The sequence below is a fragment of the Chionomys nivalis genome, chromosome 8, assembly GCF_950005125.1.
Source record: "Chionomys nivalis chromosome 8, mChiNiv1.1, whole genome shotgun sequence".
Taxonomy (NCBI): domain Eukaryota; kingdom Metazoa; phylum Chordata; class Mammalia; order Rodentia; family Cricetidae; genus Chionomys; species Chionomys nivalis.
Genome location: NC_080093.1, coordinates 33470169 through 33490882, shown reverse-complemented (window position 1 = coordinate 33490882; position 20714 = coordinate 33470169). Strand labels below are relative to the sequence as shown.

The 20714-nt window shown below is 40.4% G+C and overlaps 1 protein-coding gene across 2 annotated transcripts in view; it reads right to left on the bottom strand.

Moving 5' to 3' along the window:
• The window catches only part of LOC130879814 (zinc-regulated GTPase metalloprotein activator 1), a 42854-nt gene extending 40787 nt beyond the window's left edge, over window positions 1-2067 (bottom strand). The window contains exon 1 of one of the 2 annotated variants that reach the window (XM_057778650.1): window positions 1856-2067. In XM_057778650.1, the coding sequence (XP_057634633.1) occupies window positions 1856-1991 (136 nt within the window). In that variant the 5' untranslated portion in view covers window positions 1992-2067. Of the gene's footprint in view, window positions 1-1748; window positions 1784-1855 lie in introns of those variants that run through there. The other variant, XM_057778651.1, reaches the window with a different exon arrangement.
• Between the last annotated feature and the right edge of the window lie 18647 nt (window positions 2068-20714).

Genomic DNA, 20714 nt, shown 5'->3' with positions numbered 1-20714 from the left:
AGGAGACATACGAAATACTCCAGAGGACCTAAGAGGGCTATTTAGCCAGAGCAGTTACAGGAAGAAATATTCCAAGGAGAACCTTTAACACAGCAGTTCTCAGCCTTCTCAGGGGTTGCCTAAAACCATTCTGCATTTCACAGACACTTACAATATGATTCATAACATTACCAAAATTACAGCTGTGAAACAGCAATGAAGATAATTTTATTTGGGGGTCACCACAACACGATGAACTGTAGCAAAAGGATGCAGCATTAGGAAGGTTGAGAACCACTGCTTTAAAAAGATGAGTTCAGTATGTTGGGCCATCTGACAGACGAGGGAGGTAGGCAAGAAGCAGATCAGAGGTTCTTGACCTCCTCCTTAGGAACCTGAACTTTCATCCAAGCGGAGCCACTAAAGGGTGTGACACAATCAAGCCAACACTTTGTAGAGATCAGTATGGCTAGTATCAGCACATGGCTATCCTAAGGAGCAGGGAGACTCGGGACTACTGTAGTTAGGAGATAATGTCAGTGCGACAGGTGGCTGGGAATCTCAGGAGCAGGGTTTGAGGAGATACTTGCATATGGAGTGTTGGACATGTGAAGTCTGGAGCTGTCTGTAGGACACCAAAACAAACTATACAGAAATGAAACGAAAGGGTGGAAGCTGGAGCAATCGGTGGGAAACTAAGAAGGAAATGTAGGAGGACAATAGTGTTCCCAAGTTTTCAAAAAGAAGAAAACAATGGCAAAGGAGGCACAAGGAGCCAGCACCAAGGAGGTTGCTGGGGTTAGTCCTGACCCCAGAGCTTCAGACCTTTGTCTGCATTGCTCCTTTCACCTAGCAGTAAATAAAGTGCAGAAGGGCCAAGGGGCATGTCTGAAGTATGCTCTTTGCACGAGGAATTCGCTCGACTTCGATGAAGCAGCCTCGGAATCCAAAACATTATTCCCTTATAAAAATTAGGCCCAAGTAAAATCTTGGACATACTTGGCCTTACTGAATAAGGGGAAAAGCAACTGGTGGCGGGCGGCACCAGTGATTTCTTAGTCATCTGTAAGGTGTGCCAAGTCCCCGCTTGTGACCTGCAGCACACAGGGCTGAGAGCACTTGATTCGCATTTTTGATCACTTACTTATTGTGGCCCTGTCACCTGCACTATTTTAAAAGGCTATTTGTAAACGTTTTCAACAAAAAATAGGCAAAGGAACTGTCTTTCAGAAATCTGCACCATGTTAACAAATCTGTGTTTTCGGGGAACCCCTGTGTACCCCCAATACCCCAGCTTAAGAAAGACTTCAAGGCAAAGATCTTATTCTAACGCGATGTCCTACAAGGCTTTGAAGCAACCCTCGAAAGGAGGGTAGGCGGCAGTTTACGACAGTAAAAACTTCCCACTAATGGCTGGAAGAGTTTGGGTCCTGTGAAGTGCAAATCGCCTGAGCTAAGCAAGGCGTGTGGCATTTTACATACAGGGCATCTTATTTTTTTTCTTCCATTTTTTTTTTCTTGATCGGGGCATCTTTTAATAACAATACACGGTTGGGTTTTGTTGTTGTTTTTCTCAGATGAGAAAACAAACTCAGGCGACTTTAGTTATTTTATTATTTTTATTCTAAATAGATTATTTTCATTCTAAATTGAAGTGAAGGAGCTTCACAAGGAGAAGACAGAGAAGAAGACGCCACAAGGACAATAAGGTGAGTCTGGGTTTAAAAACCACCTTTGAAAAACGCGAGGAGAAAGAGACCCAGCCCTACCTCGAAGACATTCGTCCCCGGACAGGAGGTCCGGGTGCCTGAGGAGACATGGCAGACCCCCCTCCGAGAGCACAGTTCATGGCCTTTTCGGAGCGACCGTTAATTACCTAAATACCCGGTGATAATTGTGACTGGAATCTTAATGATGAAGTCAAGATTTTCCGCTTCTTGGTTGTTGGTCTCAATGGGGACCAATTCAGGACAATCCTCCGCGTACTCCTCTTCCGCCTCCACAGTTTCCATAGCCGGTAACGTGCCACCGGCGGCACACCACCCCTCAGCGAAAAATCTGCCACAGTCGCCCTACTGCGACTGGATCCCGTCGGCGCGGAGCTGATCACGTCACCGCAACGCGACGCGTAGCCTGACTCTCAGTAACCAGCCCGCCCTCTAGCCACGCCCCTACGAGAACTAGACCCGCCTTCCCAGGAAGGCACGCCCCTAAGCAGAGATGGACACGCCCACACACGCAGTGGACACGCCCACAAAGGGCGGGACACACCCCCGGATGTGAGGCAGGCTTTAGGGGCGTGTCTTCTGAGGGTGAGCCAAGCTGCAATGTGTTGTTAGGACGCTAGGAGCTCTCTTTCCGAGCTGTGGAGGGATCCCGCAGCTAGCTACGGTCTGTTGTTGCTAGAGCTGAGGCTAGACAGGTTAGGACTTGGAGCGGCTTCACCAAAGCAGTTCCCGCAGGACAGACTTTCTCAAGTTGACATCTTTTTACTCTCAATAAGTCTATTTTTTTTATTCGCAAGCAAATGATTATGTATGTAATTATAAAATTACATACATATGAATTGTAACTTTTCTATCGGAAGGATAACTAGCGAAACTTTTTACAATTGTAATTACATATTATCGCTATCTGATCTTTTACAATGTAATAACATTTGTTTGCTTTTTGTTCTTGTTATTTACTTAGACATCAGTTAAAGTAAGTTCATTATTTTATTTTTGGCTCATAATATTTTTATTAATCCATGGAGAACAGTCCTTTGTATTTGTTTATTATGGACTCCTTGACAGCATCCCTAACCCAAAAACATTAAATTGCACCTCTTCTATTCCAACCTAGAATCATGAATTTGATAACTAAATCATGATAACTAAAATCATAAATTTGCTTGCAATTGCTGAACATTCCTTTTCATATTTGTTTTGTCCTTATACACATGTACATAAATAACATTGTTCAATTTTGCTTGTTTTTCAACTTTATAAAAAGTACCATACAATGTATGCAGTCTCTTGGGGGTTGCTGTATTTCCAGCTTCACTACTGAATTTCCTGTCAATTGTTTTCAGGTGTTGCTGTTTGGTTTTATATTGAGACATTCATACATTTTCCCAACAATGTAAGAGATTGTATTGATCTAGTGCCAGTATTAGCAGACATTAATCCTTTACCAATTAAATACAAAATAATAGCCCGACGTGATCACAGTGGCATTTTGTTGGTTTATGAACAATATTGAGGATATGTTTTGGCCATATTTAATACTTGGCCTTAGGAGGACACTTCAGGCCAGAAGCAATGCTGTGCCAAAATGAGGCTTTACTCAGAGTAAAAAGAGTTTGTTACAGAATCTTATTTTAACTAGGTAAAGATGTGTTACATTTGTTTATGCTGCTGAGTAGAGTATTACTTTAACTGTGTGAAGGGTGTTACTTTTGTTTATGCTGTATTTGTTTAATTATGAAAAGGCATGTTACACTTGTTTTACCTTGTCTGCCTGAGGTACCTGATTGGTCTAATAAAAAGCGCAACAGCCAATAGCTAGGCAGGAGAAAGGATAGGCAAGGCTGGCAGGCAGACAGAATAAATAGGAGGAGGAATCTAGGTTCAAGAGAGGAGACAGAAGAAAGAGAGGGAGCCGTGTAGTGATATTTTGTTTGTGCTCTGACAAATAAAGTTTGCCTGAAGATCAGAGGGTGAAGCTAGCCACTAGTTAACCATAGAGGCCAGACAGTTTATCATTAAGACCAATTAGATTCGCTCTACAGAGATGCCTGGGGCCAGAAGGCAGCCAACCAGCCAGCCACCAGCAAGCCAGACATAGAGACAGTGAGAAAGTAAGAAAAGGTTTTAAAAAAGCCCCAAGGCAAAAGGTAGATAAAGAGAAACAGGTTAAGTTAAAAGAACTAGACAAAAAGCATGTCTAAGGTAGGCCAAGCATCCAAAACTAATAATAAGTCTCAGTGTCATGATCTGGGAGCTGGTTGGTGGTCCAAAAGAAAAGGCTGGGTCAAGAGTTATATACCTTGGGTGTTCAACGTACCTCAAACATCCACCAACTGATAGACAAACAAAGTGGTATAGCCACACAGGGAAAATTAATTGGCAACAACCAGGCACAAAGTACTGGTGGTCTGCTACCAGGTGAACAAATCTCAAAACATGCTAAAAATAAAGCCATCCACAGAGACCACACATTGTGTAAGTCCATTTATATAGTACGTCCACAATAGGCAAATCGAGAGAGACAGAAAACAGGCTAGTGGTTGCAAAGGGCTGGGGGTTTTTCATTTCTGATGGGTTTTTATAGTAATAAAACTGTTCTGAACTTGATCATCATTATGGTAGAACAACTCTGGATTCACTAAAAACCATTGCATTGCACACATTAATTAATCAATTTTATCTCTTAACTATATATATATTTTTTTAGTTAAGCACCATTATGTGCTCAAATTTTGGGAAGTTGTTTTGTTTGTGTTTCACAGAGAATTGGTGACTTTACCAGTTTAAAGTTCCGACCTCAGGTACAAACAGAAAGCTTACAACTTGGTAAAATTGTTCCTTTAGTCTTTGGCATATTCCCCTTTAATAAAATAATTATCCATTTAATCTATGAATCTATTTTCTTCTCTCACTCTAGTAACTGAGCAGAATTCAGCAAGCAAATTTCTGAAAAGCGAAGTTTTAATCTATTAAATCTTAAGACTCAGAGTCTTGGTTCTAGGTAGCTAGATTTGACTTTATCACTTCAATTACAACAGAAGATTTACCATTTTTCAATGAATCTTTATTGTCATTGTTTAATTTACAATGTCCTTTAAAGTAAGTAAAAGCAATTCCTGCAAATAATATGGTAGAATGTATCACAGTTTTTTATTTATCTTAAAATTCTATCAACACTTAGCTTTGTTATTTTTATTTCATCTCAATAAATTTATGATAAAACAACAATAACAACAATAATTACGATGTGTAGTGTCCTTACTGTCTAATGAATATTTTATTAAGCATATTAAATACATTTAACTCTATGGTAAATACTATTTGTATGCCCACTTCATAGATGGGAAATTCAACTTAGGAAATGAATATTATGCTCAAGGTCAAACAAACAGTAAGTGACAGTTCTATGGCTCACTGTCTGGCCAGAAATTCCATGCTCAGTCAACCCAGGGATCTGCAAGCTTTAAAAACAACAAAATAAAACAAACAGGTAATAAACACTTTAGACTTAACAGACCCAAAAGCAAACACAGGGGGAATGTGTAAGTATAATAAATGAGAAGACAGATTTCTACAATCTTTAAAGTTTAAATTTCAGTTTATTGAAAATGTGTAAGACATCACTTTTAGTCTACACAAAAACAAGGGAGGCTATGGTTTATCAATTCCTGATCTAATATGATGTAATATTTTCTTGCACTGTGCTAAATAAAGTTTAGTGACAAGAGCTCACTGTCTTAAATTTGAGTTATAAATCTCTCAGCATTTCAACAAACTCTTGCTCGGCAGTCTGTACAGTTACCATTAGCCTAGCAACATCCAGAAGAGGGACGGGAGCTCAGAAGTAATGTAAATTACTACATTATTCCTGCCTGGCTGATGAGAGATCTAAGTTGGATAGTATGTGATCTTGTCACAATAGGATCCCTACTAGTGAGGAGCAAAGCAGAGAAGCTCCCAGGGAGCCTAGATTCTAGCAGCTCAGCTCTGTGACAGTCACCCTGCTGTACCAAAGTCCTAGGGCATATTTCCTGTCAATTCCATTGCCTCATTTTCCTCTCTTGAATAGTTACATCTGTCGCCAGGAGCAAAGGTAAGCGTTGGGGGCAATGTCTAAACCAGAGGAAAAATAGTGCCATCTCGCCTTTCTTTTTTCTCTCTGTTTTGCAACTTCCTGCAAGGGCACACTCATGGCCAGCAATAGCTACTGGCTTAGAGAAAAGGAAACTGAGAGTTTCACAATCAGCCCACTTCTTCTTATTTAGCAAATAAATAGACAAAGTATTTTTATAGATATTTAATGTTTACCAGTTTGTTTAATACATTTTTGAGTGCACATGAACATGTTAGGAACATATCTGAAAGACCTCAGAATAATGGCAGCTATTCTTGTGACTGCTTTAGTTAAGGTTGACTATTGACATTCTGTACTTGATAATCTTGTGTTAAAATATGCAACCACTCTAAAGAAAAAGTATCTCCTCACTAGAATATTGCAATTGGCTGGCAGATAAAATATGTATATTTCCATATTTTAGAAGGTACGACTTTCAAAGGCTAAGCATCACCTTTCATGATAGCCACAAATAGCATAAAATATCTTGGGGTAACTCTGACCAAGGAAGTGAAAGATCTATTTGACAAGAACTTTAAGTCTTTGAAGAAAAAAATTGAAGAGGATACCAGAAAATGGAAGGATCTCCCTTGCTCTTGGATTGGGAGGATCAACATAGTAAAAATGGCAATTCTCCCAAAAGCAATCTATAGATTCAATGCAATTCCCATCAAAATTCTTCACAGACCTTGAGAGGACAATAATCAACTTTATATGGAAAAACAAAAAACCCAGGATAGCCAAAACAATCTTATACAATGGATGGAAATAGGACACTAACTCTTAAATTTACTAAATCATGTTGTAATCTTTTAGCTCAACCAAATAAAATAATCAATAGCAAAGGCAAAATAAATAAATAAATAAATAAATAAATCTTGCAGCGATTGAATAACGCTTATCTTACATGCCAGCCACTTAAAAAGGCAGCTTCCAACTGGGTGTGATGATGCATGCCTTTAATCTCAGCACTAGCAAGGGAGGCGAAGGCAGGTAAATTTCTGTGAGTTCAAGGCCAGCGCGATTTACAAAGTGAGTTCCAAGACAGGCTCCAAAACTACATAGAGAAACCCTGTCTCGAAAAACCAACCAACAAACAAACAAAACAACAACAACAACAAAAATCCAGCTCCCTACAAATTCAAAGGCAAAACAAAACATTAATGAAAGCCTGCAGATAGACTAAATGGAGTGGTGTTGCACTATTGTCTCTAAGATAGAGCACCAAGCAAGGAGCTACCTTGAGCAACACAACAAAAAGAAAGTGAAATCGTTTATGTTGTAATAGCTTAGGGAGCTAGGTTAAGCAATAGTTTAGCAATAGAAATTTGAAGCTATCATTTGTGGCTTCAAATCTTACTTTCTAATATTTACATCTTTAAGGAAGTTTACTTCAAACACGCAGGTGCTTGCTCACTACTTCTGCCATGTAAAATTTAAAAACATAGAAATGAATGAAGCCTCTCCTCCTTTCTTCCTCACGCTCCTGACCCTGATCCTCACTTAACAAATACTGTGTGTGCTACCTGACTTGGAGACCCCAGTCTTCAGATTCCTCCAACTCCCTCTGTGTAAGTTCCCCATTGTCTTAGTTCCTTCAGGATGTTAGAACAGAACACAGATCAGGAGAACTTGTAGGAGAAATTTATATCACACAGTTATAGAGAACATTAAGTCCAAGAACACGGCATGAACAGGTTTGTTGTCTGCTGAAGGCCTAGTTTTCTGTGCCCTCCAGAGGAGATATGCACTGTGTCCTCAACTGGCAAACAATCAAAAGCTCCCTTCCATATTTTGTTTTATGAGATCATTAATTCCCTCCTTGAGGACAAACCTTGCACTTACCCCTAAAGCCTTCACCTTTTTAGTTTTTTGTTTGTTTGTTTTTGTTTTTTGAGATAGTGTTTCTCTGTAGCTTTGGAGCATGTCCTGGAACTAGCTCCTGTAGAGATCTGCCTGCCTCTGCCTCTGGAGTGCTGGGTTTGAAGGCATGCACCATCACTGCCCAGTCAGCCTTCACCTCTTAATTCTATCACCTTGGTGATTAGACGTCAACAAACAAATTGACGGGATGTATTCAGAACACAGCAGTCGCCAAAATATTACTGGAGAGATGAATGAATTTTTCCTTAAATCAGTTTACTTCCTTTTAATTTAACATTTCCTTCCAGTCCTTGCGCCTCAGTGTGGTCCTGCTCCAAATTCGAAGCAAGATAGATTTTTCAAGTCACTTCCTTCTCTCCACCTCATTACGTCACCTTTCTTTAGGGAACTTCCTTCAAATTAGCAACTTCCAGCCTTCTTACTCTCCTACCTGGTAACTGTATTGTTTCTGTGGTACAAAGAATGGAAAGTTCCCGAATTAAGGACTCTATTACCTGACCTCCCTTATTTACTTTTAAAAATAACTTTTGAGAAGTTAATATATTGGGACACTGCGTTTACACATCATCTCAAGCCTTCCCTCTCCCTCTCCAACTCCTCCAGCATCTTCCCACCCTCTCTCAAATTCACCAGATCTTCTTCTATAATTACGTGTGTGTGTGTGTGTGTGTGTGTGTGTGTGTGGTCATTGTCTGCCTCGTCCACAGATGAGGTCTTCTGAAGCTTTTCCCCATCTGTGTCTACTGGTGTGGTCACTGTGCAAATCTTGTGCAGGAAGAGATTCTCTGAGTACAGCATCCTTGTCATCATATCTAGAAGACCCCTTCTCACAGCAGACATCCTGGTCCCATGGTTCTTACAATCTTTCCATTCCCTCTCCATGATGTCCCCTAAGCCTCAGGTGTATGTATGTATCATTTGGGACTACACACCCAACTGTCACTTATTCTCTGGATTATTACAGTTGTGGATCTCTGTAGTAGCCACCATCTGCTGAGCAAAGAGGTTTCTTTGGTGATGGCTGAGAGCCACACTTCTCTGTGGGCACAGTATTTAGTATACGGTACAGTTGGAAGCTAGACTGGTTTAAGAAAAAGGCATTAGTACGTTCTCTGCTAGGGTCTATGACATCTCCCGCTGTAAGTTCTTGGCTAGGTTTACAGTACCAGGCATGAGCTCTGTCTTAGTTTGTCTTCTATTGTGATAAACACCATGACCAAAAGCAACTTGGGAAGGACAGGGTTTATTTATTTCAGCTTATAGCTCATAGCCTATGGTGAAGGAAAGTTGGGGCAGCAACTTAAGGGAGCAGGAAATAAAGCAGAGATGATGGAGGAATGCTGGCCCTGTAGTACTCTTCATGGCGGCCCCAGCCTGCCTTTTGAGACCACTGAGGACCATCTGCTCAAGGGTATCATCACCCTCAGTGCGCTGAACCCTCCCACATCAATCATCAATTGAGAAAAGGCCTCCAGAGACTTGCCTACAGGCCAATGTAATAGCAAGGCATTTTCTCAGCAGAAGTTCCTTGTTTCAGATGACCTTGGACTGTCAAAGTGACAAAGAACTAACCAGCCCAAGTAACCAGCCCTCCTACTGAGCTAGCTTTACATCCAACCAGATAGCTGTCAGTTATCCTCAAGATAAGAGAGTCACTGTTGGGCTGGAGAGATGGCTCAGCAGTTAAAAGCCTTGCCTGCTCTTCCCAAGGTCCTGAGTTCAATTCCCAGCAACCACATGGTGGCTCACAACCATCTGTAATGAGATCTGGTGCCCTCTTTTGGCCTGCAGGCATACACAGACAGAATATTGTGTACATAATAAATAAATTTTAAAAAAATACTATAAAAAAAAAAGAGAGAGTCACTGTTGCAACATTGGGGATATCTTGTCATCTTACCAGGCCAGCCATTGTCGTGATTCCCAGGCACATAGCATCTTCTGATCCTATGAGAGCTCGCCTTCAGGGAGGAGGCTTCCAGATTAATTCCAGCTTGATTCCTCCTACTCCTGTGGCTGAACTGGGTGGTATCTTGAGCAACAGGGTCCTACCGTCAAGTTCTGTGAGGTACCCAAAGACAATGGGAATAGCCCATCTTGCTTTAGGGTCCTAATCAGCAGCACAAAGGAAGATTTCTCTTATGTGGCACTTGGGTTTTTGTGAGTCTATAGCTCTTATAGGGAACACTATTACCTCATGTGGGGTAATTCCATGTAAATGAGATATGTAAATATATGATACACATATATGTTATATGTATTTTTAAGTAAGCTTTTAAAATAGTATGTTTTCCCAAGTCACTTATCTCTGCTTCTTTTCTCTCCCTTTGCATTAGCTTCCTCCCTTCACCACTTAAATTTGCCCTATTTTTCCTTTTCTTCCTTCACAGCACCATTGTCCTACTAACCCCTCCTCTATCACTCACCCTACCCCATGGTCCCATCTTATGTTCCTGGAGCCTGTAGTTACCTCAGGTTATACACTCTAAAGATCTACAAATAAGGGGAAACCATGGAAAGACTCTATAGCCAACTGTACAGATATCTAGTTGACCATGCTCATTGCTGCTCTATTCACAATAGCTAGAAAATGGAAGCAGTCTACACGTCTGTCACCTGATGGATGGATAATGAAAATGTGGTACACATATGCAGTGGGGGTTCTATTAATATGTAAAGAAGAATAAAAGTTGAGGGTAAATAGACAGAGCTGGAAAGGAATCCAGTTTTAGTATATAATACCAGGTGAAGTAATCTAGACCCAGAAAGATAAATGCTGCATATTCTCTACTCCTTGCCTCTAAACCCTGATGGTTAAACTATGTAGATGCCTCCCAGAAATGAAGGCCACTCATCCCCATCTCCTCTGCATCTATATGTAGTCAAGTGCTATATGCTCTGCCTTTGGGACATATGCATATGACAAATACCTGGAACCTAGCATCTTTCTTCATTTCTCCTTCGGTCCTGTTGTCCAGGATGTGTGGGTGATGGTTGGGCACATCTTGGCTGCTGAAGAGGGGAGCAACACTCAGGAGGAAGTAGCGTAGAGCCTCGGAAACAGTCTCTACTGTGGTCAGTGCCTACTGAGGGCTTGGCTAACCATAAAAGAGGGGAACTGAACTTACATGTTGTTTAGACTTCTGTTTATGCTTCTGAAACCAATCATAACCAATTTGGTGTTTTTGTTTGGCTAGCCGTCTTTAGAATTGCACGTGTAACCCATGGATGTGATGTCTAAACAGATCAGAAGTCTTAAAGGGCAGAGTCTTTCTCATCACTGTCCGTCTCTCTTTGGTCACTGATGCTGTACAATCAGTCTGAGCAACTTAATGGATGCCAATCCAGTTTTAAATTTGGGACCTATAGTTTTGCAACTACATATTAAATATTTTAATGTGCAATATATCTTTTGTTTTTTAACATAAATAACAACATATATAGACTTTGCTCTGGAAGTTGATTTTTTTTTTACATGAAAATATGTACTGCTGAGGCTTTCTTTTCCTAAGAATGAGGCTTATGTCCAAGGGTGCAATAGTGGAAAAAATATTACATGGGTAGCAAACAATTTTATGATTAAGTTTAAGACCCACGCCGGGCGGTGGTGGCGCACGCCTTTAATCCCAGCACTTGGGAGGCAGAGGCAGGTGGATCTCTGTGAGTTCGAGACCAGCCTGGTCTACAAGAGCTAGTTCCAGGACAGGCTCCAAAACCACAGAGAAACCCTGTCTCGAAAAACCAAAAAAAAAAAAAAAAAAAAAAATTTAAGACCCACTCCACTGAAGAAAACACAAGTTTAGCACAATAAATCTGGCAGGAACCCATTACTTGTTTTGCTAAATGGACATTGTAACAAACTACTCTCTAAATTCATGCCTATGTACTCACAAATTAGTGCAGCTCTCCGACTTCATTGGAGAAATTTCTTTTTGCCATGGACAGTGGTTAATGCAAAAAACCTCACAGCTGATCAAAGTGCAGAGAATACTTGTCAGCTCATCCACAAATGGAACATCATCCATCAAGGCTCAGGGACCTTGTGAAAGAGGGCTGAAAAGTCCTAAGGCAGCAGCGTGGGAGGACTAGAATGAAACAGCACGGACATTACAGGACACTGCACTCAAGAACTCAAAGTCCTACGTTTGCCAGCACAAGACCTGCAGAAGATAAAGTCACGAAACAGTCCTGCATGGAGGAGAAGGAACTCATGAGCTCCCGCCCCTAACTGAGGAGCTATAGACACGGTGTTCATGGACAGACTTCTGGAGTAGGGAGACTCAGTTTCCTTTAAAAGTGTGGCTGGGTAGGTCAACCGTGCCCCAGAGGATGGGCTCACAACCAGGGGTATATACGCACAACACAGATTGGACTCATTGGGTTACTTGAAAAATAAGAAGATACAAAGTTGGGGAGGTAGGGAGGTGGGAGTGGATTTAGAAGGGGTTAAGAGGTAGGGACTGGGTGAACATGACCAAAATGGATTGTATGAAATTTTCATTAATAAAAGCACTATATTTTAAAAGTGAGGCTCACCTCATTTAGATTTTATTATTACATTTAGATATATATTTATTTTAATCACTTCATTCCATAATCAAGACATAAAACTTTGTCATGCCTTTGAAGATTTATTAGGTACCTCTCTAAAACACTCATCCAAGGTAAAAAAAAAATCAGTATTGTCTTAAGAAAGAAAGAGTCCAGGCAGGGTGGTACAAACCTAAAACCTCAGAACACTGGAGGCTGGAGCAGGAGGATCACAAGCTTGTGACCAGTCATGACTTTAAATAGTGAAACATCTCAAAATGTTAAACAGAGCTGGGCTTAGTGGTGCACGTCTTTAATACCAGCACTTGGGAGGCAGAGGCAAGTGGATCTCTGTGAGTTCAAGGCCAGCTTGGTCTACAGAGCAAGTTCCAGGACAGCTATTGCTACACAGAGAAACCCTATTTCAAAATTTAAGAAAGTTAAACAATATAAGAAAGTATCCCAATAGCTGTATTTTATACATTTGAAAATAAACTTTGTTTCTATTCTTGCTTGTTATTTTAGTTATCATAACTTCTCATTAAATAAATCTTAATAGTAATATACTGGCAGATGCAGTATATTTAGGGGGGTATCCTTATAATATCATGGCTACCTCAGAGAGGTTGGTCAGATAATGGAAAATGTTACCTTTTCAAAAAGAAAAACCTACATTTTTATTGTGTTACTGCTTACAAAAGCACATAAGATTGTTTAAAATAAATATACATCAACGACTCTGTTGTGAAAGAAAAAATTTTTAACTATCTCTTAAAATATTAATTGCATATATCTTTGAGCTAGAAATGTATGATAGGAATTTGTCCTACAGGCACACCTATAAGGACATTTGTAACATTCTAAACATGGGCTTAAGGACAAAATGTTAGCGGCATACAAACTATTCAATTATTGATAAATAGCTACGTAAGTTTGACTTACACTAGCGTAAGGCTAATTGTAATATAAAGGTTGCTAGGACCAACTTTATTTTTATCAGTCTTGAAGGGAAAAATGGCAAAAAGATCTTGGATGAGACATTCTGGTTGTTTGGGGGACATGGGAGTTGAACTCAGGGCTTCATGACTGTCAATACACACTCCCACTGACCTTCAAGCCCAGTCTGAAACATTCTGATTAAAAAAATAAAAGAACCCACATTGTAAGATGTGAACTGTCCACCTACACCTTTAATACAAACTTAATTTCCTCCAGCATCCATACCCCATACACTAACGGAGTCTAATTTCCTCAATATGCATTTTGTAGTTTTATAATCATTCCATGATTTAAAGTGAAAAGCTATCTTACTGGGAGATTAAACAAAAACTCCAAAGAGAGCAGTTGGCTTGTTCCTTCTCAGGAAGCATTGCTGAGAAAACAATTTAATATATCATAACAGAAACAAAGTATGCAGGCGATAAACCTATCAGCAGAGCTAGAGCACTCACCTGAACCTTGACCCCATCTGGCTAGGGCTCTTTGCGGTCTGTCTGAGGTCCCCAGAACATACACACCTATCTTCTGTGAGAGGCATTTACACTAGCATTACGCGTTGCTCAAACATTCCAGGCTGAATGCTTCTATCTTTCTAGTATTTGCATGTAAGATGCAAATTTAGAGATCAATTATAATTTCCCTTTTGATATTGAGCAAAACTGAATCAAAAGGTTAGGCTTAAAACACAAGATCATTTTAAGAAGATATGTGGTTAGCCCAGGAAATAATAACAAGGATTGGTGGGTGGAATTGCATCAAATTAAAAGGCAGAGATAAAGCAGAGTGAAGAGATAGCCCGCAGAATGGAAGGAAAATGCTGCCTGCTACTCATCTGATAGGATTGTTATCCAGAATATATAAATAATTCAAAGATTAAATACCAAAAAAAAATAATAACACCCAATTAACAAGCAGACAAATTAACTGAGCTGTTAAAGAAAAAGAAATGGCCAAGAAAATAAAAGAAGAAAGTGCAAATCAAAACTACATTGAGATTTTACCTCATTCAAGTCAGAATGACTGTCATTAGGAAAAGAAAAGCAACATATGCTGGCAAGTGTAGAAGAGTGTGGGGCACTGGAACTTTTACAGTGTTAGTGGGAATGGAAGTTGGTGCTGCCATGGAAGTAAATCAGTGTGAAAGTTGCTCAAAAACAAAACATAAAAAAAGATCTAGCTATACTATTCCTGGGTATTTATCTGAAGGAATTCATGTCATCATGCAACAAAAAAAATGCACATTTGAGTTTATTGTGGTATAATTTACAGAAGCTAAGTAATGGAAACAACGTAGGTGGCCACTAGCAGCTAAAATTGCCTTTAAATGTGGCACCTATACACAATGGAGTTTTATTCAGTCATTAGAAGAACAAATTGTCATTTGCGGGACAATGGCTGGAACTGGAGATTGTCATACTAAGCAAAATAAGCCAGACTCTAGAAGTCAAGCATCATATATGTGGATCTAGGAAAAAAAAACAAAAGGAGAGGAAAATGCAAGAGACAGGGAGTAAGGGAGACTAAGGAGGGGGCATAAAGGTGCAAATCGGGTGTGTGTGGATATGATCAACATACAGAATAGCATGGATGAAAATGTCAAGATGAAGCCATTATTTTATATAATCTGTATGTGCTAACAGGATATAATCAGTATGTGCTGAAGCGAGGGAGGGTACTGAAGAATTAGTGACTGACAGAATTATCTTCCTCTATTGTGCTGGTTGGCAAATGTATTCATTTGTCAGCAGTCATGTAATAATACACAAAAATTACACAATTTTTACTAAAATTCATGAAAATTGTTGCAAATTTGTGGATGGATGTACCGTCCGTACTACTACCTGTAACGCAGAGCCTGTACAGGACCATTCGCCAGCCGGGCAAGGGCCTGGAGATTTAAACACACAAAGACACACAGACAGAGTCACGGGTCATCCTTGAAACAAGAATGTCCCCTTTATTGTGTGCCAGAGCCACTTATATATGGATCCTTAACTGATAGCCACGGCCCAGTTAAACCCATCAGAAACCACTCCCCTGCCATCAGGAACTCCTGAAGATCTCATGCCCAGAGTAGCTGCAAACACAGGAAAACAAATTGTTTTTCTCAGAGCAGTTGCAAGCATAACAAGTTGTTTACAGGAAATCCAGGGTCTGGGTCTACAGCCCCCAACAGATCGAGATCTATCTTTTGAGTGCAATCATAAAAACTCTGGAATATCAATACTAATAACAAATAAATTACTATTTAGAACAAATTGTTATAAAATATCTTACAGAGATTATAAGTTAATACTTTGTAAACACTAGATTAAGCAAAATACATCTTTCAGCATAAAAAGAAAAATGCACTTAGTGGTTCCATTTGGAAGAAGAAAGGGAAAGTGAGAATGGTTAATCTAGCAGTAAATGAATTCAGTACGCGGTATTTTCTAAGTTGTTGCTTTCAGATCAATGGGTAGAACTTTGGTCTTCAGCTCAGGATGTATTTCTCGCTATCAAACCACTGCCATTCGCCAGCTGAAAATGAAAGTTTCCTTTATATTTTGACTGTGCACTTTGAAACTTTCAGTTTACAAAAGTTACGATTGCTTTAAAGAGATTCTCACATGCCTTTCATCTTGCTCTCTCCAGTATTAGTATCTTACATTTACTTTACTGTTACCAAAGACAGAAGATTAACTTTGATAAGTTACCATGAATTACTTTGTAGACCTTTTTAAAGATTTTCTATTTGCCTCAGGAAAGTCCTATTTGTATCTGGGGTTTGATATTGCATTCCTGAATTCCAACTACTGTCGTAGGGAGTGGGCAGAAGCAGGAAGATTGTCACAAGTTCAAAACCAGACTGGCCTACATAGAGAGTTCCAGGCTAGCCAAGGCTATATAGTGAGACCCTATCTAAAATAAAATAAAATAAAAGTAAAAGGTAAAAACCCAACGAATACATAATATAAAATAAAGTCTTATTTCTGGAATTTCTGAACCAAGAACCAACCCCAGAAGCCATGTTATATGTTGTTGTCTTATTTCTTTTTAACCAAATATCTTGCTCAGCCTGTCTTTCATAACTTTAATTTTCATGACTTGGCAAGACTATTGGTGAGTTATTCTGTAATAGAGTCTCAACTTGAGTTTGTACGACTTTCCTTATACTTAAATTTGGATAAAACATTCCTGGCTGGGGTGCTTCCAAATTGGTGTTGACCACCTCTCCAAATATCCTCTGAGAAAAGCACCCATTGTCCACATACTACCCCTGCTAACATGGATCCTGTGGTTAAAGTGCCTGCCAGCTTTCTCCGTCATAAAGTTACTGTTTCCCCGACTACTGTTAATGAGTACCTAGTGGAGAGATACTTTCAAACCATGCAAATCTATTGCCTCCCTTCCCCACCCACTTCCTTTTCAGTGCTGGCAATTGAACTCAGGATTTTATGCACGCTAGGCAAGCGCTCTACCACTGAGATATATCCCAAGCCTCTTTTCAGTTTTTGTTTTATTTGTTGATTGGTTTGCCTGTCCATCTGATTGTGACAGGATCTCCCTAATGTAGCCCAAAATGACCTTGTACCCACTATGAGCCCAGGATGGTTTCTACATAAAGTTATCCTCTGACTCCCACATATATTTTGTGGCACATGCCAACCCCACCATACACACACACACACACACACACACACACACACACACTGATAATGAAATTATTAAAGTTCTTTTATGTTTAGCTGCCATAAGTCTGCTCTCCACTTTAAGCCCTGGGTAACCACTAATCTGCTTTCTGTCTTATTCCTGTGATTTTTTAAAATCATTTACCTGCTTGACTTTTATGCTTGTTCATCACAGCATATGAGATCTTTTCTGTGTTTTTGAAGTCAGAGACTGCCCTAGTTTGCTTTGATAAAGACCATTGACAAAAAGCAACTTGCACTGGAACCTTGCTGGTAAGCCACAACCACATGGTAATATACAGATTAATAGAAATGGGTTAGCTTAAGATATAAAAGTTATTCGAGGCCAGCCTGGTCTAGAAGAGCTAGTTCCAGGACAGAAACCAAAAAGCTACGGAGAAACCCTGTCTCGAAAAATCAAAAAAAAAAAGATATAAAAGTTAGCCAGAAATATGCTTAAGCTACTGGCCATACAGTATTGTGATTAATATAGCTTTCTGTGTGATTATTTTGAATCAGGGTAGTCAGGAAATACAACCCTGTCTCAAAAAACAAAACTAGAAAATAGGCCTGGAGGGAGCATCTTGGTAGGATAAAAGTCCTAGCAAGCTCATAGCAAATGTCATTTTAAATAAAGAAAAACTTGAAGCAATCTTATTAAAATTAGGAACAAGAGAAGACTGTTCCCTAGATGCACATCAAACACTGTCTCTCCTCTTTCTAAATGCAGTACTTGAAGCCCTAGCTAGAGCAATAAGATAAGAAAAAAAATTAAAGGAATATGAAGAATATGAAGGAGCAGAACAAACTCCATTTTGGGAAAGAACTCCATTTTAGATAGAACATAACTGGGGGTGGTGGTGAATGCAGCCCAGCAAAGTCATAAACATTCCCAAAAAAATGTTGCAGGCCTGGTCAAAGTGACCCACCATGGTGTCTAAATAACAGCTGCTTACTTTAAATGTCCATGCAGGTATCTGAATAACCACTGTTTTGAAATTCCTGTCTGCTGACAGTCACTGTTGAAATTCCACTATGCCTCAACAAACAAATTCAAAAGTTGTATACTTTTACCCAATCCCGAAACACCAAGGCTTGTGCCACCTTGTTTGCAGTTTTTCCCTTTAAAAACCTGTAACCCCGAGAGCTCAGGGCCATTCTCCCCCACCTGCTGTGTCAGAGTGTCAGCTTAAGGTCCGAGTTGGCTAACCTGTAATCAATAAACCCCAGTGAGTTTGCGTTAGATACCGACTCTGTGGTGGTCTTTTTTTTTTTTGGGGGGGGTCCCATGATACAGGCATAACAAGTGTAAATAGAAAAAGCCAAGTTATCCCTATTTGCAAATGATATACCTGAGATTAGACACTTTCAGCAGAATAGAAGGTACAAAATTAAATTACAAAACTCAGTAGCCTTTTTATATGCCAATGACAAACATGATGAGAAAGAAGTCATGAAAACAAACCCCCTCACAGTGACCTCAAAATAGACACATATACATCCATATACAATCCCACAAAAAAAAAAAAAACTATAATCTGCCTAACCAAGGAGGTGAAAGACCTCTACAATGACAATTTTAAATCTCTGAGGGAAGACAATAGGTGGAAAGATTTTCCATGCTCAAGGACTGGTAAAATTAATATTGTGGAAATGATCACACCTAAAGGCAATGTATAGATCCATGACATTGCACCTACCTGATAATCAATAAAAATTCCAAAAATACATACAGGAGGAAAGAGTGTTTTCAATAAATGGGCCTGGGAAAGACTGGGTATTCATGTGTAGAAGAATGAAGCTAGACCCCTAATTCTCCACACAAAAACCAACTCCAACTAGGTCAAAGACTCTAGTGTAAAACCTGAATCTCTGAAACTCCCACAAGACTGGACAAGGTGACCCAGTGTAAGGAGTAGGGTACTAAAAGTCAACAAAAGAGTCAGAGACAGCCCCTGCTCCACTGTTAGGAGTCCCACAAGAGGACCAAGCTACACAGCGGTCACATAATGCAGAGAGCCTAGGTCAGTCCCATGCAGGGTCCTTGGTTGTCGGTTCAGTCTCTGTGAGCCCCTGCGAACCCAGGCTGGTTGATTTTGTCCCACAGGATTCATGAAGAGGAATGTTACTCAGGACAGTCCTCATTCTGCTTATGGAGGGATTATTGAGGAAAAGCTACCACTTCCTCCTGAGGCTTCTAAGACATCTTCCAGGGAGCCTAAAGGGACCATTTTCTGCAGCTGCCAGCCCCAGAGGATGCTGCTGGACAATGGTCCAGGAAGGAAACACAGCCTGGGGCGTCAGGGAGTAGGCTTTAGTGAGATTGGTAGGGTCGCCAGGCTGAATGAGCTTTTCCACTGCATCAGCTATAGCTCACAGTGAAGAGATCTACTGAGAGAAAGACTCCAACTTCTGGGAATGGAAGGAGAGTAGCTACAAGCTACAAGGAAGTAGGCTACAAGCTATCCACAGGAATAGAAACTTATAGATCTGGTGAAATGAGCTGTAGAGTAGAATAAAGAGTACTCTTTCAAATAACCTCCAAAAACCTCAAGAAAGCCAGCTTTGAATGTCTACCAGACACAGAACGCCCAACTATGGCAACTCTTTAAGAGGGTTGTCATTTCTCATACCCCTTACCCCAGTCCTCAAGAGCTCCTAAACTGGCCACCAGCTGTGGTGGAAGAAGGAAGTGGGACAAAGTGGAGAAACAACCTTGCATTCTTCCTCTCCATTCCAGTTCCAGACATACAGGCTGGAAAATAACCTCTGGGGGAAGACAGGCGGAGCTGTGATTGATATCTCGAGGAGGTATTCTGGTCTCAGATATGAAGCCATGTGTTCTTTTTCTTTCTTTCTTTCGTTTTTTAATTTCTTTCTAGCTGGCTGTCTTTTTCTTTTCTTTTTCATTCTTTTTCTTCTCTTTTCTTTTCTTTTTGAGACAGGGTTTCTCTGTGTATCCTTGGCTCTCCTGGAGCTTGCTCTGTAGACCAGGCTGGTCTGAAACTCACAAAGATCTGCTTGCCTCTGCTTCCCGAGTGCTAGGATTAAAGGCATGTGCCACCAATGCTGGGCAATGAAGTAAGGTTTTCAACCAAGGATTTTTACCTCTGAGGGGAAAAATTATGGAAACTTTCTTGTGATCATTGGTATTTGCATACTCAGGTTTTTCTTATTGATTATTTTGGGAAATTTACATCGGGCACCCCACCCCCACTCACCTCCCAGTTGCTCCATCTCCTCCTCTCACCCCTGCAGCATTCCTCCCAACCCCCCCCAAAAACATTAATTGAAAGCAAAACAAAAAACCCATACAAACCCACCTCGTTCCTCCATCTTTCCAATACCCCACCATTAATCCTAGTGGCACTGGGTGTGCGGTGAGTAACGCAACCTTTTGTCCAATCAGCCCCACCCACAAAATGTTCATTGCTATGAATCGCTGATCTAGCTCAAGCTCCTTGACACACCATCATCATTGGATCCTCACTGAAACTTCTCTCAGACATCCTGCGTTGCTCCAAGTCATGGAGATTCTGCAGTTTTTGGTCCACAAGGCCAGTCCCTTCATGCACTCCAGCGGGTCATAGATGGGGTAGATGTTAGAGTGGACCAATTGAAGACCCTCGGGTTTTTTGGGGGTTTTTTTTTTTTGTTGTTGTTGTTGTTGTTGTTTTGGTTTTTCGGGACAGGGTTTCTCTGTAGCTACGGAGCCTGTCCTGGAATTAGCTCTTGTAGACCAGGCTGGCTTCGAACTCACAAAGATCTGCCTGTCTCTGCCTCCCGAGTGCTGGGATTAAAGGCTTG